This window comes from Choristoneura fumiferana, chromosome 24 (genome assembly GCF_025370935.1).
Source record: "Choristoneura fumiferana chromosome 24, NRCan_CFum_1, whole genome shotgun sequence".
NCBI lineage: Eukaryota > Metazoa > Arthropoda > Insecta > Lepidoptera > Tortricidae > Choristoneura > Choristoneura fumiferana.
Genome location: NC_133495.1, coordinates 2,271,463 through 2,290,855, shown reverse-complemented (window position 1 = coordinate 2,290,855; position 19,393 = coordinate 2,271,463). Strand labels below are relative to the sequence as shown.

The 19,393-nt window shown below is 37.7% G+C and overlaps 1 protein-coding gene, 1 long non-coding RNA gene and 1 pseudogene across 4 annotated transcripts in view; all 3 read left to right on the top strand.

The window, feature by feature from the left end:
- LOC141441833 (uncharacterized) overlaps positions 1–17,401 on the top strand; it is a 29,665-nt gene extending 12,264 nt beyond the window's left edge. Inside the window, exons 1-3 of one of the 3 annotated variants that reach the window (XR_012452861.1) lie at positions 14,330–14,614; positions 15,738–15,853; positions 16,913–17,401. This is a non-coding gene — a long non-coding RNA (uncharacterized lncRNA). Of the gene's footprint in view, positions 1–14,329; positions 14,739–15,737; positions 15,854–16,912 lie in introns of those variants that run through there. The other 2 variants (XR_012452859.1, XR_012452860.1) reach the window with 2 other exon arrangements.
- On the top strand, positions 7,059–9,798 carry LOC141441466 (uncharacterized; annotated as a pseudogene).
- Positions 9,836–11,852, top strand: LOC141441465 (uncharacterized). Its single transcript, XM_074106213.1, has 2 exons — positions 9,836–11,085; positions 11,162–11,852. The coding sequence occupies exon 1, from the start codon at positions 9,845–9,847 to the stop codon at positions 10,574–10,576; it is 732 nt and encodes a 243-aa protein (XP_073962314.1). The 5' UTR covers positions 9,836–9,844; the 3' UTR covers positions 10,577–11,085; positions 11,162–11,852.
- Positions 17,402–19,393: the final 1,992 nt, after the last annotated feature.

Sequence of the window (19,393 nt, the reverse complement as noted above, 5' to 3'; positions counted from 1 at the left end):
ACAGAGTTTTTCCGAACCGGTGGTAGATTTTGAGAGAAATCTAGTATCTATTAAGATTTAGACAAACACACATTCTGCTGCTAAACGAAGAGTGACTTTATTGAGACATAAGAAAGCTGTATACAAGTAGTTCATTCGGTCTTCCATTCACCATAGCTAATATCTACTTATTTTGATATCATAAACAACACCCCCACTATATCAAAATATACAAGCATTATCAAAAACTAAACTACTTTGGCACTAGCCCCACATAAACATAAACCTATAATGTTTAGTTGCACTAAGACTTTAGTCAGCAGATCCGCAGGCATATCTGCTGTGGGCAAGTACAAGTCTGAACTAACTTGTCAGCTACACTTTCCTACAAAAAATGGTAACGCACATCTATGTGCTTAGACCGCTTATGAAAGACAGGATTCGCCAGCAACTTCTGAGCACTTTGGTTGTCATTGTACAGAACAACAGCATACATGTGACCAGTTATTTCAAATTGTAAGTTCTCCAAATTGCTTCTTTACAGGCTTCAGAGATACCCATGTACTCAGCCTCAGTACTGGACAATGCAACTGTTTTTGCTTTTTACTCTCCCATGAGATAGCACCTCCAGACAACATAAAATTAACCCTGTATAAGACCTCCTGTCTCCTACATTATGTGCCCAGTCAGCATCAACAAAGCCTTCAATTTCTGCTTTCCATCTTTACTGTATTTCAAACAATAATGCTTTGTCTTTTCAATATCTAAGAATCCTCTTAGCATAGCACCAATGTTGCTCATTATATGAGTTATTAACTGACTCATATAAGACAGAGCATACATATGTCGGGCCTGGTCAATACTGCCAAATACATAAGGCTGCAATCAGCTGCTGATAAGGAATTCGCCTTTGCAATCGCTAGCTTTTTCTAAATTTAATTTCTCCTCCATAGGAGTCTCAGCAACTTTGCTCTCAGTCATATTGAACCTATGCAACAATTGATAATATAACTTTCCTGATCCAATGTTATTACATTATTCTGTTTATCAATGTTAACATTCATACCTAGGCACTGTTTGACCTGTCCTAGATCTTTAGCTTGAACTGAGAAGAAAGTTCCTGCTTTATTCGCTTTGTTTTCCTGCTCATCATTGGAAAACAAGAAAAAATCATCGACATATAAAGCTATTATAGTCTTCAAACCATTACTACTGTTAACATACAACGGGTTCTAGTTTGACTTGATATATCCACTCTGAACTAAACATCATCTACCCTCCTGTACCATGCCTTGAGGATTGCTTTAGGCCATAAATGGCACGCTTCAACTTAAGCACCTTACCATCAGTATTACCACCAACAAACCTCAGGAATCTGCATGTGAATTGTTTCCTCAAGAAAACCGTTCAGGAAAGCAGTTGTTACATCTAAATGTGAGATATCAAACCCTAATCGCACAGCCATGCAAATAAAGTCTTAAAGTTGTGTATCTTACACGGGCGGAGAGGTCTCCTCATAGTCCACACCAGCTTTTGTGTAAAGCCTTGGCCACTAACCTTGCTCGGCTAACGCACATGGTTTCACTATCATACTTCTTCTAAGACCCATTTGCATTTCACATGCTAGCCTTATCTGGAACACTGACAAGTTCCACAGCATTTTTCTTCAAAGCTTTTCAACTCATCTGTCATTGCTTGCTTCCAGTGCGCTTTCTCTGGTCCTTGTAAAGCTTCTTGCAATGATAGCCGCTAGCATCATCTATCTTGTCTGCTATGCAAATATTTGTAATGCCATATCTTTCTGGTGGACGTCTTTCTCTCTGTGGTCTTATCTTATCGGAGTACTTGTGTTTCTGATGTGTCAGCTGTCTCAAATTCAGTAAAATTGGTCTCTGATGAGTCTACCAGAGTACTGGACTGGTCTTCATAGTCATCCCCCACTGAATCTCGACTTATCTCCAACTCTTTTTCTGATTTCCATTGGTGTCTGTCTTCTCCTGAACCTCAATGACACAATCAGAGTCATTAGTCTTCTCCATGATTATCACATCTCTGCTGATAAAGATAGATCTGGTTTCCGGGTCAAATAAGCGATATCCTTTGACATTCTCTGGATAACCCAACAAGATACATTGACGAGACTTCTTGTCCCATTTGTGTCTCTTCTCCTTGGCAACATGTACCATCACTGTACTACCGAAGATTCTTAAGTGACTCAGATCTGGCTTGGTGTTGGTCCACACTTCATATGGTGTCTTTCCGTTTAATCCTGCTCCACAGTTCTGTTCCGCAGGTAGACCGCAGTGTTCGCAGCCTCTGCCAAGAATTCCAAGCTTAAACCACCATCATACAGCAAGCATCGTGCCTTCTCAACCACTGATCTGTTCAACCTTTCGCATAAGCGTTCTGTTCAGGACTGTAATTATTACTCCTCTGATGAATGATTCCACTCTCTTTCAGATAATCATCAAACTGGTTATTACAGAACTCCCGGCCATTGTCACTTCTTAAGATCTTAATCTTCTTGCCAAGCTGGTTTTTCAACTTTTGCTTTGAATTCCTTGAAACACGTCAGAGCTTCACTCTTATTCTAATGAAAAATATAAATGCCATACGACTGAAATCATCGACAAACAACAGGTAGTATCTTGATCCCCCGATGGATTCAACTTCCATGGGTCCACAAATGTCAGTGTGCACTATATTCAGCAGTGTATCACTTCTGTTGCCTTCATTGGGAAAAGGCAAGCGACATTGTTTCCCTTCACAACATACCTTGCATGATGCCTTGCTTATATGGTCCACCTTTCCTTGTAGGTTAAATCCTTCCACTGCATTCTGCATTTTGTTCATATAAGCACTATTTACATGCCCCAGGCGGCGATGCCAGGTTCAGCAGACGCGGCCATGGCAACAGTCGTATTTTCTGGCATGTTTCAACTTGTAAACTCCATTCATCAATGAAGCTGTTGCAACAAGATCTCCCTTGTTAAAAATCTTACAACTTTCATCATTGAACTCCACTTTGTTACCCTTGTTAATCAACTGACTTACTGATAACAAGTTTGTGGTTATATTCGGACACACAATACGTTTTGAACAACGATGTCGTATTCGCTGTCGCTTCCTATTGTAGCAATCTGCACATCACCACTGCACAACACAGGAACGCTTTCCTTGTTTGCGACAACAATCTCCCAATGGCCGGCTCATATGAACCATTTTTTAATCCAACTTTCGTTAGCTGTCAGGTGAGCACTAGCTCCAGAATCGACATACCAGTCGTTTTTCTTAAAATTGCCACTCAAAAACACAGCACTGAATGCATTTGACGGTTTTCGCGTACTTTTCTTTAACGCCGAAGAACTATTTTCAACATTAGGACACTGATTGCGTATGCCCGGCTTGTTTACATCGAAAACATTTGACATTTTCGAATTTGACATTGACGAATTGCCGCCATCATGCTTTTCGCCATAGACTTTCATTTTGTTCTTCTTATGTTGGTAATGCGAACTGGCAAATGCGCTTTCAATTACATTCGTTCCGTTCTCGTTCAAATTCAAATTTGAATTTTTTTCTTCATGTCAAGAAGTTTTGTTTTAATGGAGTCCGCCGAAATAGAAATCCCTGAATGCTCGATCGCCATGATCATAGGGGAATATTTCTCTGGCAATCCCGCTAATAAAAGCGAGCCAATCCATTCATCACTGATGTTAAAACCCGTTCTGCTCAATTTCTGGCCATTTTCTACAACTTTGAGTCACGTTATGCCGTCATAGAACTGCAATTTTCGAGTCGTATCGAAATAAGATTTCGTAGTAGCGTAATCTTCTTGCATAGCCGGAATCATCAAATAATTTTTGAGTCTGTTCCATAATTGAGTCGTAGTTTTCACATCTTTGACATGAACAAATAAAGACGAATCGATAGTTAAAAATCAACTTCGCTCTGGTTTTTGTGTCTGCCGCAATTTCCTCTTTGTTAGGCTCTTCATCAAATGAATTTTTGCACGCCCTCCAATACTAGGAAATTCTCTGCTGCGAAAACCCATTCGCTATAGTTGGCACGGCCCAATAACTTCGGCACGTTCGCAACATAATTAGCCGACATCTCGTTATTCTGTCACAGATTAACACACGAAAACACAATTTTCGAACTAGTAATCTAATTCTTGACTAGCACTGAAATTACTTTACGGAGCATGGGTAGCCCATAACCTGAGAGAATCTAGTATCTATTAAGATTTAGACAAACACACAGTTCTGCTGCTAAACGAAGAGTGACTTTATTGAGACATAGAGAAAGCTGTATACAAGTAGTTCATTCGGTCTTCCATTCACCATAGCTAATATCTACTTATTTTGATATCATAAACAGATTTTTTTTGACATTCATAAGTGCTTGTTATAGCCTAAATTGAATAAAGATATTTTGACTTTGACTTGACTTTGACTTTATAATCAATCAAAATCAAAATCATTTATTTGGTTACAAATAAGTCTGTGCCCAGCAGTGGGACGTAAATAGGCCGATGATGATGACAAAAGATCTTGTATTATAATTTTTTCCATTGCATTTTAGGTCATCAAGAGGTGGTTATGTGAAAATGCAGTAGGATATGTGGAAATTAAAGGAAAGAACACTGAATGTTTCGTCAGGGCTAAAGTTGTTCCAGAGCATAAAATAACAAAAAAATATTATCTAGTGACTAATCACTTAGATGAGAAAATAGTAACATAATTGAGGCAACATGTGATGGTTGTCCTGCATCGACTGGTAAATACTTAATACTACTGAGTAAATATTTATGGTAAATGAAGATTATATTTTCATTGTTTTGTTTTATTTTCAGGTGGATGTAAACACATTGGTGATGTTATATTGGTTGCAAAAAAAAGCTACTCAACGATCATCTACATCCACAGATTGTTATTGGGCTAAACCACGATTAGCTATTGAGGGAACACGACCAGTATCCTCCAAGGATATTTTTCCATGCAAGAAAAGAGGAATAGAACTAGGACCAAGAGATCCGGAGAAAACTTAATATATTTTTTAGTTGAAACCGACACTATATAACTATACGGAGAGAGATTACAGCCAAGCAGATATGGAAGAAATTAGCCAATATATTTGAAGACTGCGGCTTGTATCGGCGCGAATTAATTGTTGAGACAACTGCATCGAGTTGACTTCACGAACTAACGACATACGACATACATAGACATGTTTATGTCTCTTTGTGCACTACTGCCAGGTATCAGGCAGACTGTAGATGATGGATGAGGATATAGCTGAAATATTACTGAGTTGATTACCTGCGGAGTACGATACATTGGTCTCAAACTTTGAAATCTAATATCATTTCTTCGGAGAAGCCCAAGAGTGAACTGGTAAGAACACGTTTACCGCAAGAACCTCATTGTGGTGCATCACTACACGCTGCGCTACGCTCATCACTAGACGAAAACCTGCCCCCAGTCGTCTGTACGGAGCACCAGAGCGCTTCCGATCGGCTTTCACGCCGGACCTGTGCCACTAGTTTACCACATCTGCTTTATCACATTCTTACACGCTACGCACTTGCATTTATGTAAGTTATTTCCCCTTTTTGCTCTTCTAAGCGTTAGTGTATTGTACGTTTGAGCTTATAAATAGTTAAATGTGGTGTTCTTGTTTCACTTGAGTAATAGAAGCTTAGACTAGACCCACATCACCGTGATAATATATTATCTTAATTTCTTGCAAGTCTTAACTCTGCTTTACAATTACAGCTATGCAAGTTGCGGAAAGTTACATACGAAGAATGAAGAATGATCACAACTATGTGCTAAGAATAAGGACAGACAATGGGGGAGAGTTTCTGGGTGACCTAAAGGAGTTTAGTAAACAAAGAAAATAGACAAGAGTTTACATGAAGTTACACATCACAACAGAACGGTACTGCGGAACGCATGAACAGCACCCTGGTCGAAAGAACACGAGCACTTTTGCCAGAAAGCAATGTGCCAAAATATTTATGGCACGAGATAATTAAAACGCATATCTGCTCAACAGAGCACCAACAAGAGCGCTCAGGGGAAATGTTCCCGCAGAAATATTTTTAGGAATAGGGCCACCGTTGAACACCGATATAAATGAATTTAAAAAACATCCTGACGCGAGCTCCTTACTGCAGGCAAGAAAAAATGTCGGAAAGAAAAAAGTCGGTGTCACTATAGCTGTCCTTGAACGCACGCCGATTGGTCATTCATTCAATAGTGCCAGCCAACATAATTTATAAGACCATAGACAACGATCCGTCAACAAACTTAATATCCTATATTCAAAATTGGTCAATTACCATACATGGTCAATTATACAGGTTTAGAATAGACCACCGATTGGGACAAAAGTTGCCCTGAATACGCAGATAGAATAATAAAAACAAGAATGTGGGAGAAAATATATAATAATGTTGTAGAAGATTACAGTGAATTGGCTAAGTAAAGTTTTTTGGAGAGGTGCTAACTATATTTTTTTTTCGACAATCGACGTCTTTTAAATATCCTATTATTTATTCTGGACTTCTAATACATTACGTATGCAAAATTTCATAGGAATCGGTGCAGTAGTTACGGCGTGAAAGCGTAACAAACAAGCAAACAAACAAACTCACTTTCCCCTTTATAATAGTAGAATTGCAACTGCACTTACACCATTGCACTGCAATTGCATTATTGCATTATTATTACTACAAATCAAATCAAAATCATTTATTTGGTTACAAATAAGCCTGTGCCCAGCAGTGGACGTAAATAGGCCGATGATGATGACGAAAGATCTTGTATTATAATTTTTTTCCATTGCATTTTAGGTCATCAAGAGGTGGTTATGTTGAAAATGCAGTAGGATATGTCGAAATTAAAAGAGGGAACACTGAATGTTTCGTCAGGGCTAAAGTGTTCCGGAGCATAAAATATCAAAAAATATTATCTAGTGACTAATCACTTAGATGAGAAAATAGTAACATAATTGATGCAACATGTGATGGTTGTCCTGCATCGGCTGGTAAATACTAATACTACTGAGTAAATATTTATGGTAAATGAAGATTATATTTTCATTGTTTTTTTTTTATTTTCAGGTGGATGTAAACACACATTGGTGGTGTTATCATGGGTGCAAAAAAAAGCTACTGAACGATCATCTACATCCATAGATTGTTATTGGGCTAAACCACGATTAGCTAGTGAGGGAACACGACCAGTATCCTCCAAGGATATTTTTCCATCCAAGAAAAGAGGAATAGAACTAGGATCAAGAGATCCGGAGAAACTTAATATATTTTTTAGTTGAAACCGACACTATATAACATATACGGAGAGAGATTACAGCCAAGCAGATATGGAAGAAATTAGCCAATATATTTGAAGACTGCGGCTTGTATCGGCGCGAATTAATTGTTGAGACAACTGCATCGAGTTGACTTCACGGAACATAACGACATACATAGAACATGTTATGTCTCTTGTGCACCTACTGCCAGGTATCAGGCAGACTGTAGATGATGGATGAGGATATCGCTGAAATATTACTGAGTTGATTATGATTACCTGCGGAGTACGATACATTGGTCTCAAACTTTGAAATCTAATATAATTTCTTCGGGAGAAGCCCAAGAGTGAACTGGTAAGAACACGTTTGCCGCAAGAACCTCATTGTGGTGCATCACTACACGCTGCGCTACGCACATCACTAGACGAAAACCTGCCCCCAGTCGTCTGTACGGAGCACCAGAGCGCTTCCGATCGGCTTTCACGCCGGACCTGTGCCACTCGCTTACCGCATCTGCTTTAGGGGTCACAAAACCGGTTTCACCGAAACCGAAAAAAACGGTAAAACCGGGTTTTTCGCCGATTGTGAAAACCGGCTTTCAGATCTGAAGAAAACCGGCTTTTCGAGTTTTTCGGTTTTACACGTATAACAATATAAATAGTTCAATTTTCCGCGATTAAATACATACATTGTTATATCAAAGCAATTTGTAACTTTTGTGATCCATCTTTTAGTTTATAACTTTTTATTAGTAAATACCTATACCTACTGAATATGAATAAATAAATAAAAGTTAGCTAGTTGCCCTATAGTAAACGCAAGACAATCTGCATTCCTACAAAATATCATTCACTTCACTCACTTATTCCGATCTATTCCGACACCTACGCGACGGTGCTGAAAATGCCGAATTGTTCAGTTTTCTGCTGTAAAAAGAGATCTGAGACATCAAGATTGCAAAATGATGGTGTTATATATTTTACATGGAAATAAATTGTTATCGTATTATTGCTATTTAATTACATTTAAACAAAAAAGTCGTACATTATTGTCGGATTCCTTTACCAACATCGAGTCCGCTAATCTGTACAAATTTCGGATCGGTCAAGCGATAAATCCGACATTTCGCCGATGAACAACAGTGATGTTACTGTCAATGTGTGAGTTTGGAGATTACTGTACACGAATTATTAGTGTATTGTTGGATTATTTGCTTTGCGTTGCTCTAAGGTTGTATGAAGACTCTCGTTCTAGTTGTATTTTTTCTAAGTTGCTACTCAGCATGTTAAGATTTACTCTTTTTTTCTTTTTAGTGGTATATGGAAAGCCAGCAGTAGAACAAAACACTATGGAATTTCGTCCGCATACTAAAAAGAATGACGATAAAACGTCAGTATGGTTCTACTTTCTACAGAGTACTGATTCAGCGGCTGCGAAATGTAAAACATGCTGTAAAGTTATTAAATGTTCCGGTGGCGCAACTTCCAGTCTACATACGCATTTGAAATCTGTACATAAAACGAAAGTGACAAATTCAGTTGGAACCAGTGTATTTAATTCTGTAGTAGTGGGAGAAACCGCACCAAAAAAGAAAAAAATGACTGACTTTTTTTCTTCAAGTTATGACATGGAGAATATGATATGTAGAATGGTAGCATTAGATGGGATGAGCTTTCAACTATTTGTTCGTTCAGACGACATGAGATACCTTTTCTTAAAAAGTGGTCATAAATTACCGAAATCTGCTGGCACCATCAAAAACATAGTCATGAAAAAGGGCAGTTCTTTGAAAGATCACATAAAGGCCACTTTATCTGAGATGAAACAAAAAAATGAAAAGTTCGCATTGACTTTCGACGAGTGGACTTCTTCTCGCAGTCACCGGTATTTAAATATCAACATCCACGGTTCTTTTAAAGACAATACTACGTTTAAAAATATTCCACTTGTCAGAATATTTGGAAGCATGCCTGCCGATACATGCATTGAAATGATAAACGATTTGCTAATGACATACGGCATATCATTTAACGATATAGCCGCCATCACCACTGATGGAGCTAGTGTGATGGTGAAAGTTGGCAGGGACTTGCCATGCTTTCACCAATTATGTTTAGCACATGGTTTGCAGCTAGCAATCCTTGACGTCTTTTTTAATGAAAAGCTGAGTGTAGTGATACAACAGGAACGTGACGACCCACAGCTTGGAGATATCGAAGATCGCTTTGACGTAACGTTTGTTGTATCTGATGACGTCGTCCATCAGATTTAATTACAAAAGTAAGAAAAGTCGTCAAACTGTTCAAGAATTCTCCAACGAAGAACGACAGTATTCTGCAAAAGTACGTCTTTGAAGAGCATGGTAAGGAGATGGCACTTGTGCTGGATTGCAACACCCGATGGAGTTCAATGGCTGATATGCTAGATCGATTTCTTAAGCCGTAAGGATTGTGTGCTAAAGTCACTTATAGTCGTAAAGTCTGAGATACAATTTCTGGATACAGATTTTGAAATACTCTCAGACGTATGTTTGCAACTAGCCAAGATGACGGTTGAAGCACTTTGTCGCCGCGACGCTAATCTGATTACTGCAGATACAGCTATAAATTTCATGCTCTCAAAATTAAAAGAGCAGAGAGGAAGTTTTAGCAACAAATTTGCGGAACAACTGATTTCCCGCATAAAGCAACGATCCACCTGTTTGACCTCTGTTCTTAAATATTTGCAGAATCTGTCAGACTATTACACAAATAAAAATGAGAATGTGACTGCTCCAAGCCTAGACAGCCAACAAATAGCCGAAGTTATTTATCAATTACAAAGGCTCGGGCGCTCCGACAGTCCTCAAATAAGTCAATGTAATTCAAGGGACGACTGGGACGAGGCTAATGTTCCTTCAACATCATCGACTACAGCCATTACGCTGACTCCAAAGACAATGGCGGAGGAACTGCAAGAGACAATTGAGAAGTCTATGTCTAGAACTAAAGAGTCTAGTAGGATGTCAGTCATAGACTCGGAATTTGGCGATGATTTGATGTCTGTGATCAAAGTGGAAATGGCTCTTTATGAAAACGGAGGTGTCAAGGGCAAATACCTTTTGCAGGTTTACGACAGTTTATTAAAAGTGCCTCCCACCAGCTTAGAGTCTGAGAGAGTATTTTCATCAGCAGGCTACCTGTGCAACCATTTGAAAACCAAACTGAATGACGATACGTTAGACGTTCTCTCTATGCTACGATCTCACTATCAATCTCTGAAGAATAACTGTAAATAATCGCTTGACTTCGTAGTATAAGAAAAGTTGATTAACCGTAGGGTTATGAGTAGTCATTAGCGAAGTTATTGTAATGATTTATTTAACCATCAGGCTGAAAAAAAGGAGGGATGTGGATGTGAGGGTTACAGATATTATAGATTGTAAGATACCACCATTGAGCTGCAATTGCATTATTGCATTATTATTACATCAAATCAAATCAAAATCATTTATTTGGTTACAAATAAGCCTGTGCCCAGCAGTGGGACGTAAATAGGCCGATGATGATGACAAAAGATCTTGTATTATAATTTTTTCCATTGCATTTTAGGTCATCAAGAGGTGGTTATGTTGAAAATGCAGTAGGATATGTGGAAATTAAAAAAGGGGACACTGAATGTTTCGTCAGGGCTAAAGTTGTTCCGGAGCATAAAATAACAAAAAAATATTATCTAGTGACTAATCACTTAGATGAGAAAATAGTAACATAATTGATGCAACATGTGATGGTTGTCCTGCATCGGCTGGTAAATACTTAATACTACTGAGTAAATATTTATGGTAAATGAAGATTATATTTTCATTGCTTTGTTTTATTTTCAGGTGGATGTAAACACACATTGGTGATGTTATATTGGTTGCAAAAAAAAGCTACTGAATGATCATCTACATCCATAGATTGTTATTGGGCTAAACCACGATTAGCTAGTGAGGGAACACGACCAGTATCCTCCAAGGATATTTTTTCATGCAAGAAAAGAGGAATAGAACTAGGACTAAGAGATCCGGAGAAACTTAATATATTTTTTAGTTGAAACAGACACTATATAACATATACGGAGAGAGATTACAGCCAAGCAGATATGGAAGAAATTAGCCAATATATTTGAAGACTGCGGCTTGTATCGGCGCGAATTAACTGTTGAGACAACTGCATCGAGTTGACTTCACGGAACATAACGACATACATAGAACATGTTATGTCTCTTGTGCACCTACTGCCAGGTATCAGGCAGACTGTAGATGATGGATGAGGATATCGCTGAAATATTACTGAGTTGATTATGATTACCTGCGGAGTACGATACATTGGTCTCAAACTTTGAAATCTAATATCATTTCTTCGAGAAGCCCAAGAGTGAACTGGTAAGAACACGTTTGCCGCAAGAACCTCATTGTGGTGCATCACTAAACGCTGCGCTACACACATCACTAGACGAAAACCTGCCCTCAGTCATCTGTATGGAGCACCAGAGCGCTTCCGATCGGCTTTCACGCCGGACCTGTGCCACTCGTTTACTGCATCTGCTTTATCCCTTCTTACGCGCTTGCATTTATATAAGTTATTTCCCCTTTTTGCTCTTCTAAGCGTTAGTGTATTGTACGTTTGAGCTTATAAATTATAAATAGTTAAATGTGGTGTTCTTGTTTCACTTGAGTAATAGAAGCCTAGACTAGACCCACATTAGCGTGATAATATATTATCTTAATTTCTTGCAAGTCTTAACTCTGCTTTACAATTACAGCTATGCAAGTTGCGGAAAGTTTCCAAAAAGTTGTACAAGTTCTTGGAAATTTGTGGAATTTTTCACAAGAAATATAGGAAATTGAAATTTAAGAAACAGAAAGTTTCAATCCCCATACAAAATTGTGAGAAGTTTCCAAAATTTTCCTATATGAAAAATTCCATAATTTTGGCAAGTTTCCTTTGGCAAATCAAAACTTATAAGTAGTAGAGCCTATTAAAACAAGACATAGATTCCTTGAAAATTTACTGACTCAGGGAAAAAAAATCATTGAATAAAATTCAGTGCCCCTTCAGAGCAGAAGAACTTGACACCTTTACAAACTTTAATTGAAAATAACTAGGACAATACTTGCATAAAAATTGCATCAACAAGACAGAACTACACAAATATTACTCCATACAAAACTATCCTTCCAAAAACAATCTATTTATTTACAAAAACAAAGAAGTGCCCCATACCATTTTCAACTCATTTTTTTTCATGCTCGACATGGCATTTAGTGCCACCTGGCGTAGGTATTTAATTTAGACTTCTTTAGTAAAGGTGAAGAAAGAAACGAAACTGGAATCTCGACAGGAATACATCCTTGAATGTTCAACATTTTTGTTTACTTTTTAATCATCACTGTTAAGCAACCTGTCCCTCAATCTTAGTACTTAATTAAACTGATCTTGAAGTTGTTTACGGTTAGGAAAGTGCGCCAGCATTTCACAATTCACAACTATGGCGATTATCAGTGGGTATTCGATCTGAATCTTTGGCAGCAACAATGCTATTTATTTTATTGCGCTATACATTAGCGATTCCGTCCATTCTACCTTGTTCCTCGTAACGTATAAAAACTACTCCACGTCCACGCAACTATGATAAATAATACTCCATCGTCCACGTATCAACCTATGATAAAAATAACCTTGATCTTGATCCCTATCCCTATATATGACTGACAGTTTAACTGACATTTCTGAGGGGGTCTGTGGGTTGGGTGACACTCTTTCCCGGTCCAGATAATACCGACATGGAAATACCGACCTTATTTTTCTTTCAGACGCCCATAGAAACTGAGGGCTGCAGAATAAGAAAGATTTTCCTAACTAGGCCTTGACCGTATTGGATCAAGGTTTACGTTGAATTTGATTATAAAATTAAACTGATCCGAAATTAAATTACATATTTTATTTCGATAGAATTACATTAAATAATTACATTAGATAGAAAACATTCATTGTTTAAATAAGTTTCTGTTAAAATCAGGGATGGGTATTAGGAAAGTATATAATTTTGAATGTTGATGGATGAGGCGCGTTTGACCGGTTTTTGCGCCATAGTACACGGTCTAGTTATAGGTTAAGGTCTTTGTTGTGTACACGAAAAATCAGATCGGTATTTCCATTTTGGTATTATCCGTGCCGGTACATACTCATCTCTTCTCAATCCATGTCATTTGTTTTGTTCAGTGCAGCCAATTTAGCGTTTTGCTGGTAGAGTAGAACTGGCGACTTTTGCTTAATTCTTGTCTTAGCGACCAAAAAAAATTTTTAGCGACAAAAATGGTTTAGCGACTTACCTGGCGACTTTTGGAGTACTTAAAAATTAACTCGAATTTCGTATGTTGCCGTTGCTGTCCCGCTGACGCTTATGTCGTGAAGTGAAATAAATATGCTTATGAAAGGGACGGTGCGATACTAACTTCGATTTTCGAGTTTCATAGTAGCCCGCTGCGCTGACGCAAATGTTATTTAATACGAGAGTGAAAGGGACGGCACGATACGAAATTCGAATTTTGTAGTAGCCCAGCCCCGCCGGTGGAATTAATTTTAGCGACTTTCTAGCGACTTTTGATTTTGAGTCTAGCGACTCGAACTTCTAGGAGTTGGCAACACTGGTTTTGTCTTGCCTGTTGCCAAATCTGTTGCTCAAGTGTTGCTCTGTTCTGTTGCTTTGCTTGGGCGGGGACCAGTAATGCTCGATCCTATACTGATCAGCCATCACTGTACGACCTGATAATACGAACTCATTTTGGATTATATTTATCAATTCGTACAATATTAGGTCGTGCATTATTAGGGTGTCCAAATTTTTTCTCGGCCTGTTAATGCACGACGTGTTATTGTACGTCTTTATAATCGGAATCCAATCGAATCGAATGACCATACATTTTTGTTAGGTTGTGTTAGGTCCAATTGTGACCACAATGCGCGAGCCGAGCGAGCGTAGCGAGCGTGCCGCGGCAGCGGCCGACGAAGCGCCAGGACCAAATTAATTTATTTTCTACTAAATTTATTAATATTCGGTGTACACGAAAAACATGATCTATCGTGCGAATGCTTTCTGTCAAAAGTGTGCTCCGATTATTAGGTCGTACAAAATCAGGTCTTCCAATAGCACCTTGAACATTATCGGTACCGGGTGATAAAGCTCGACCCATGTTCCAAGTGATTGAATTATCAGGTCGTACAAAATCGGTGCAGCATTGTCCAGGTCGTACAATAACTACACCCACCCGCTTGGGCTAAGGGTAGTTGAGGTTAGATTGAGGTTATTATTTATTTTTACCCGACTGTTGTTTCTCTTCTCGTTCTCGTATTGTCACAGAGTAAATTTTTTATATAGGGTATCTTGTGTGGTCAACGGTCAACGAGTCAAGTCAAGTAAGTACTGACTGTGCCTTGCCCAGAGCTGTTTCTAGCGCTCGTGTGCAACGCAGACCTGCACCAAGTAAAGCCAGTAGGGCCATTACGAAATTCGAAATTCGTTTGTACCGTCCCTCTGACTCATATTATGAAATAATGTAAGCGTCAGCAGGACGGTACGATACGAACTTCGATTTTCAAATGTCGTAGTAGCCCTAATGACCTTGTCTTGCTGCCCCGGCGGGAATGTTTGCCTGCTAGTGTTTGTTTCACATTACAAAAACGTACTTATTATTAACATTCTGTTTACAGACCAGTTCACTTAAATTCCTTTATTTATTTTTAAAATTAAATTTATATTTATGTGTAGGTAGTGTTGTATACACATTTGCCATGTTGATTTCCTTAACATACTTACATATTTTACGCTTACTGTGGTATGTCCATAACATGTGAGTTTATTCATAATAAAATAAAATAAAACATAATAAAAGGTTAAGTTAGTTATGAGATAAAAAAAATAACTTTTTATTTATTTTTTCTTTGCTTGCTGTATTTTTTGTTGTATTGTACTGGCATTTATATCCAATCTAATTATGTATACCAAATTCATCTATGAGGTTCATCGCAACCTAAACAAATAGAAAATGCATGATGAACCTCTAAACGTTAGCAGTTCTGTAATTGTTTGAAATGTTAAAAAGTCCGTTTGGACTATTGATGAATGCTTTGGACTATAGAAACTAGAGTTTACAGTACTTATTGTATTATTTGAAGACCCTTATAATAATATCCTTTAAATAGAAGGCTCAAAAAGATATTTTTCACTCAGTAGGTATGCATTCTGCGTCTTGGCTAGTTTGTTATTTCATCATATTTAAATGACCTTCCTTGAGACCATACATACAGCTCAGATAGACCACAGCATACATATAGAGCTCAGCTCAGCCTGTCTGAAAATGCACTGTACCTGTTGTGTTTTAATTCCAGTACACTAATGAACTTTTTTTTTTACAGATTGTCATGGGGAACTTGAGTTGGCTAAAGATTATGCAGGAAATGCTATTTGCCTGTGGTGTGGTTGAAGAGTAACCTGCTACCAATGGTTGCCATTCTTCTCTGAACACATATAGGTGAGTTGAATAAGAATAAAATGACTTCTCGACTTGACTTCTCGTCGGCAAAGTAGTGTGGCCAATCTAAGTATACAAAATAACTGTGCTTTCATTCATATTTCATATATTTTTAAACCCCCTCTAAGACCTCTTTTAAGCCCTCTTGTTCTGAGAGGAGGCCTCCGCTCAGCAGTGGGACGTATATAGGCAGGGATGGATGGATATTTTTAAACTTGACTAGGTCTATAAAAGTACAGACAGCATCGAAACTAAGAAATAAATTTTAAACCATGTCACTTTAATGACAGTTTTTAACTGCCTTACAAAATTGGCAATAGCGACTATAGTCCTTTAGCATGGAACCAATTTGCTTATCTTACTTCCAAATAATACTATAAATGCGAAAGCTTGTATGTGTGTGCATTTGTATGTTTGTTACTGCTTCATGGTGAAACAGCTGGATAGGTTTGGATGAAATTTGATAATAAAGGTGGCTGGACGTCTGGCCCCTGTTACACCACAAAAGATACAAGTGCTACAATTCTACCAAATTGTAGCATTTTGCTAAGAGATATTCCCACGGCACGGGAGGGATAAAATCTTGAAAATTCAAATGCCTAGTTTAGGGTCCATGAAACTTTGGACAGTTGTTCTTAGAAAAACGTCAATGAAGTCCACAATATAAATTTTGTAAAATTCCGGAATTTCAATTGTAACTACCAGATCAAATACCTAGTTTATGTGTGTGAAGTCGCGGGTAAAGTCTAGTTCAGTATAATAAGCAAATGTTGCTTGCTTGTTTGCCATTTCGTAAACATGGTAGCCATTGTGTCATGCGTGATGATGAAAAGTGATTCAAATATTCTTATTATGAGGACTCAATACTTTCTTATATTGTAATTCTATTTTTAACTGACACTATTGTGATTTGGTACTATTATATATTATTATTTTTTGTATACAATTTGACAATCCTTTTATGAATTTCTTATAATTAGGTACCTTACATGTAGGTATTTATAATGCATTTTTTCATAAGGAAATAAATGAATCTAATCTAATCTATTTCTGTTGCAGGCCGCTATGTGACCAAACAAGATCGAAAATTCACCCTCTGTCATGCCGTATTCAAGATGAACATAATTATGAATGGCTCAACAACTACTTGGCTGTCACACTGTCTCTGAGCTCTAACATGTCCAATTCCACTCTATGAAAATAATGGTGCATTATGAAAAAGAAACTGACATGCAAAGAACAGTAGCAGCACAGGAGCAAAATTCGGCGTGGGCAATATCAATTTTGCGAGGCCCTGTGATGGCACACCATAAATTAGATGATGGGTTTGTGAATGAGCAAAAAAACGAGAGATTTCGAGTTGCGAGGCCACTTAGACCATGAGGCCGTAGCTAGTGGCCCACACAACTACAACTAGCACCATCTCTGCAAAAGAATTAAGATAAAATATGTTCTGCATGGCCATGTTGATTTGTTACAATGATGTTTGTCCCTCAATTAAATTAAATGTTTGCAGCATACAAGTTAAAATAGAAAAAGTGAGACATGGTTCTGTCCTATTTTCTCCGAAAGCAAAAATTAGAACTCCCTAACAATTGAAGATTTTGTAGCAATGCAAAAGAATGGAACAGTGAAGAAAATGTCTGAGTTAACTAGGTTGTTTTGGATCCGTACTACGGATTATCCCTCAATCAATTTAATAGGATGCTTGTTGTGACTTGTTGTCATTTGTAAATGTTATGCAGACAAGTACTAATACTGATAAAAAACCGAAATAGAAAAAGTGAGACATGGTTCTGCCCCATTTTCTCCGAAAGCAAAAATAAAAACTCCCTAACAATTGAAGATTTTGTAGCAATGCAAAAGAATGGAACAGGGAAGAAAATGTCTGAGTTAACTGGGTTGTTTTGGATCCGTACTACGGATTGTCCCTCAATCAATTTAATAGGATGCTTGTTGTGACTTGTTGTCATTTGTAAATGTTATGCAGACAAGTACTAATACTGATAAAAAATCGAAATAGAAAAAGTGAGACATGGTTCTGTCCCATTTTCTCCGAAAGCAAAAATCCCTAACAATTGAAGATTTTGTAGCAATAAAAAAGAATGGAACAGTGAAGAAAATGTCTGAGTTAACTGGGTTGTTTTGGATCCATACTACGGATTATCCCTCAATCAATTTAATAGGATGCTTGTTGTGAATTGTTGTCATTTGTGAATCTTATGCAGACAAGTACAGTCACCAGCATTAATATCTGCCGCAGCGGAGCGTGCAAAAATATCTGACACGTCCGTCTGGCCCTAGAAATAAAGTCGTATCAGATATTTATGCATGCTTGTTGCGTCAGATATTGGTGCTGGTGACTGTACCTACTAATACTGATAAAAAATTGAAATAGAAAAAGTGAGACATGGTTCTGTCCCATATTCTCCAAAAGCAAAAAAAGTAAGCGTCTTCCCAATTGAGGATTGTCTGCAAGTAAAAAAGAATGTCTTAGTTTACTGGGGTGTCTTAAGTCTCCACTAAAATCTCCAAATGTACTAGTATCTACTTGACTACATATTTGAATTGTCCCTCAATAAAATCAATGAGATGCATCTTGTTGCTTGTAGACTTTTTTTATGGTCAGTTGTGTGTGTAAAGGAGACAACAATGGTGGAAAATTTGAAATAGAAAAAGTGAGATATGGTTCTGTCCCATGTTCTCCGAGTTTTTTTTTTTAGGAGATGCTATTGTTGCTAAACTCTCCAAGAATTGAGACTTTCATTGCAATTGAGAGTAACAAGGCAGTGAAGAAAGTTTTGCGTTGTTTCGAGGCGACCAATTAATTTTCATTAGTGAACATACAACGCTTATGTTGTCGCCTGCTGCGTTTCACACAATATTATTATGTATTTATTTATTTGGGAAACAAAGAGCATATATGACACAGTTGAATATAAATATCTTATCTGATACATAAGCCGAAACAGTTTCCACTTATAAAGATATTTTTTTTTGTTGCTCGAGCGAGTGTACATTACGAGTACCTAATAGGAATGCGAAACAAATTTTCAAGCAAATTGACAAACCAAACAATTAAAGTAACAGTTTAAATTTATAATAGATGTATTATGCAACTAGTTTTAAAGTTTTATTTACTTAGGTAAGCTCTTTCTTACTTACGTACTTTGTACGCTGTAAATTACAAAAGGATGTTATTGCTAATGTTGTCCGCATTATTTTTATTAATTCCTTTACTGCGTAAAGGTGCGTGTAAACTTTACTGTGTTAGTCTTTTATTAATGGAAGGATGTGTTTGCACAAAACACAAACGAGGAGACTGTCCCGGTATACTAGCAAACATCATCAGGGGGGGCAGAGTTTCAAATATTTTAAAGGAAGGCCAGAATTAACTCGCTAGGCATGGACTGCGGGGCTAGTCTAGCTGACTCCTTTACTCAAGACATGAAATTGCTAGCTTTTGCCCACGGCTGCGCCCGCGTGGAATACGGTATTTGTCTATTTTGTATATGTTTTATAAATTAAAACTACACAATG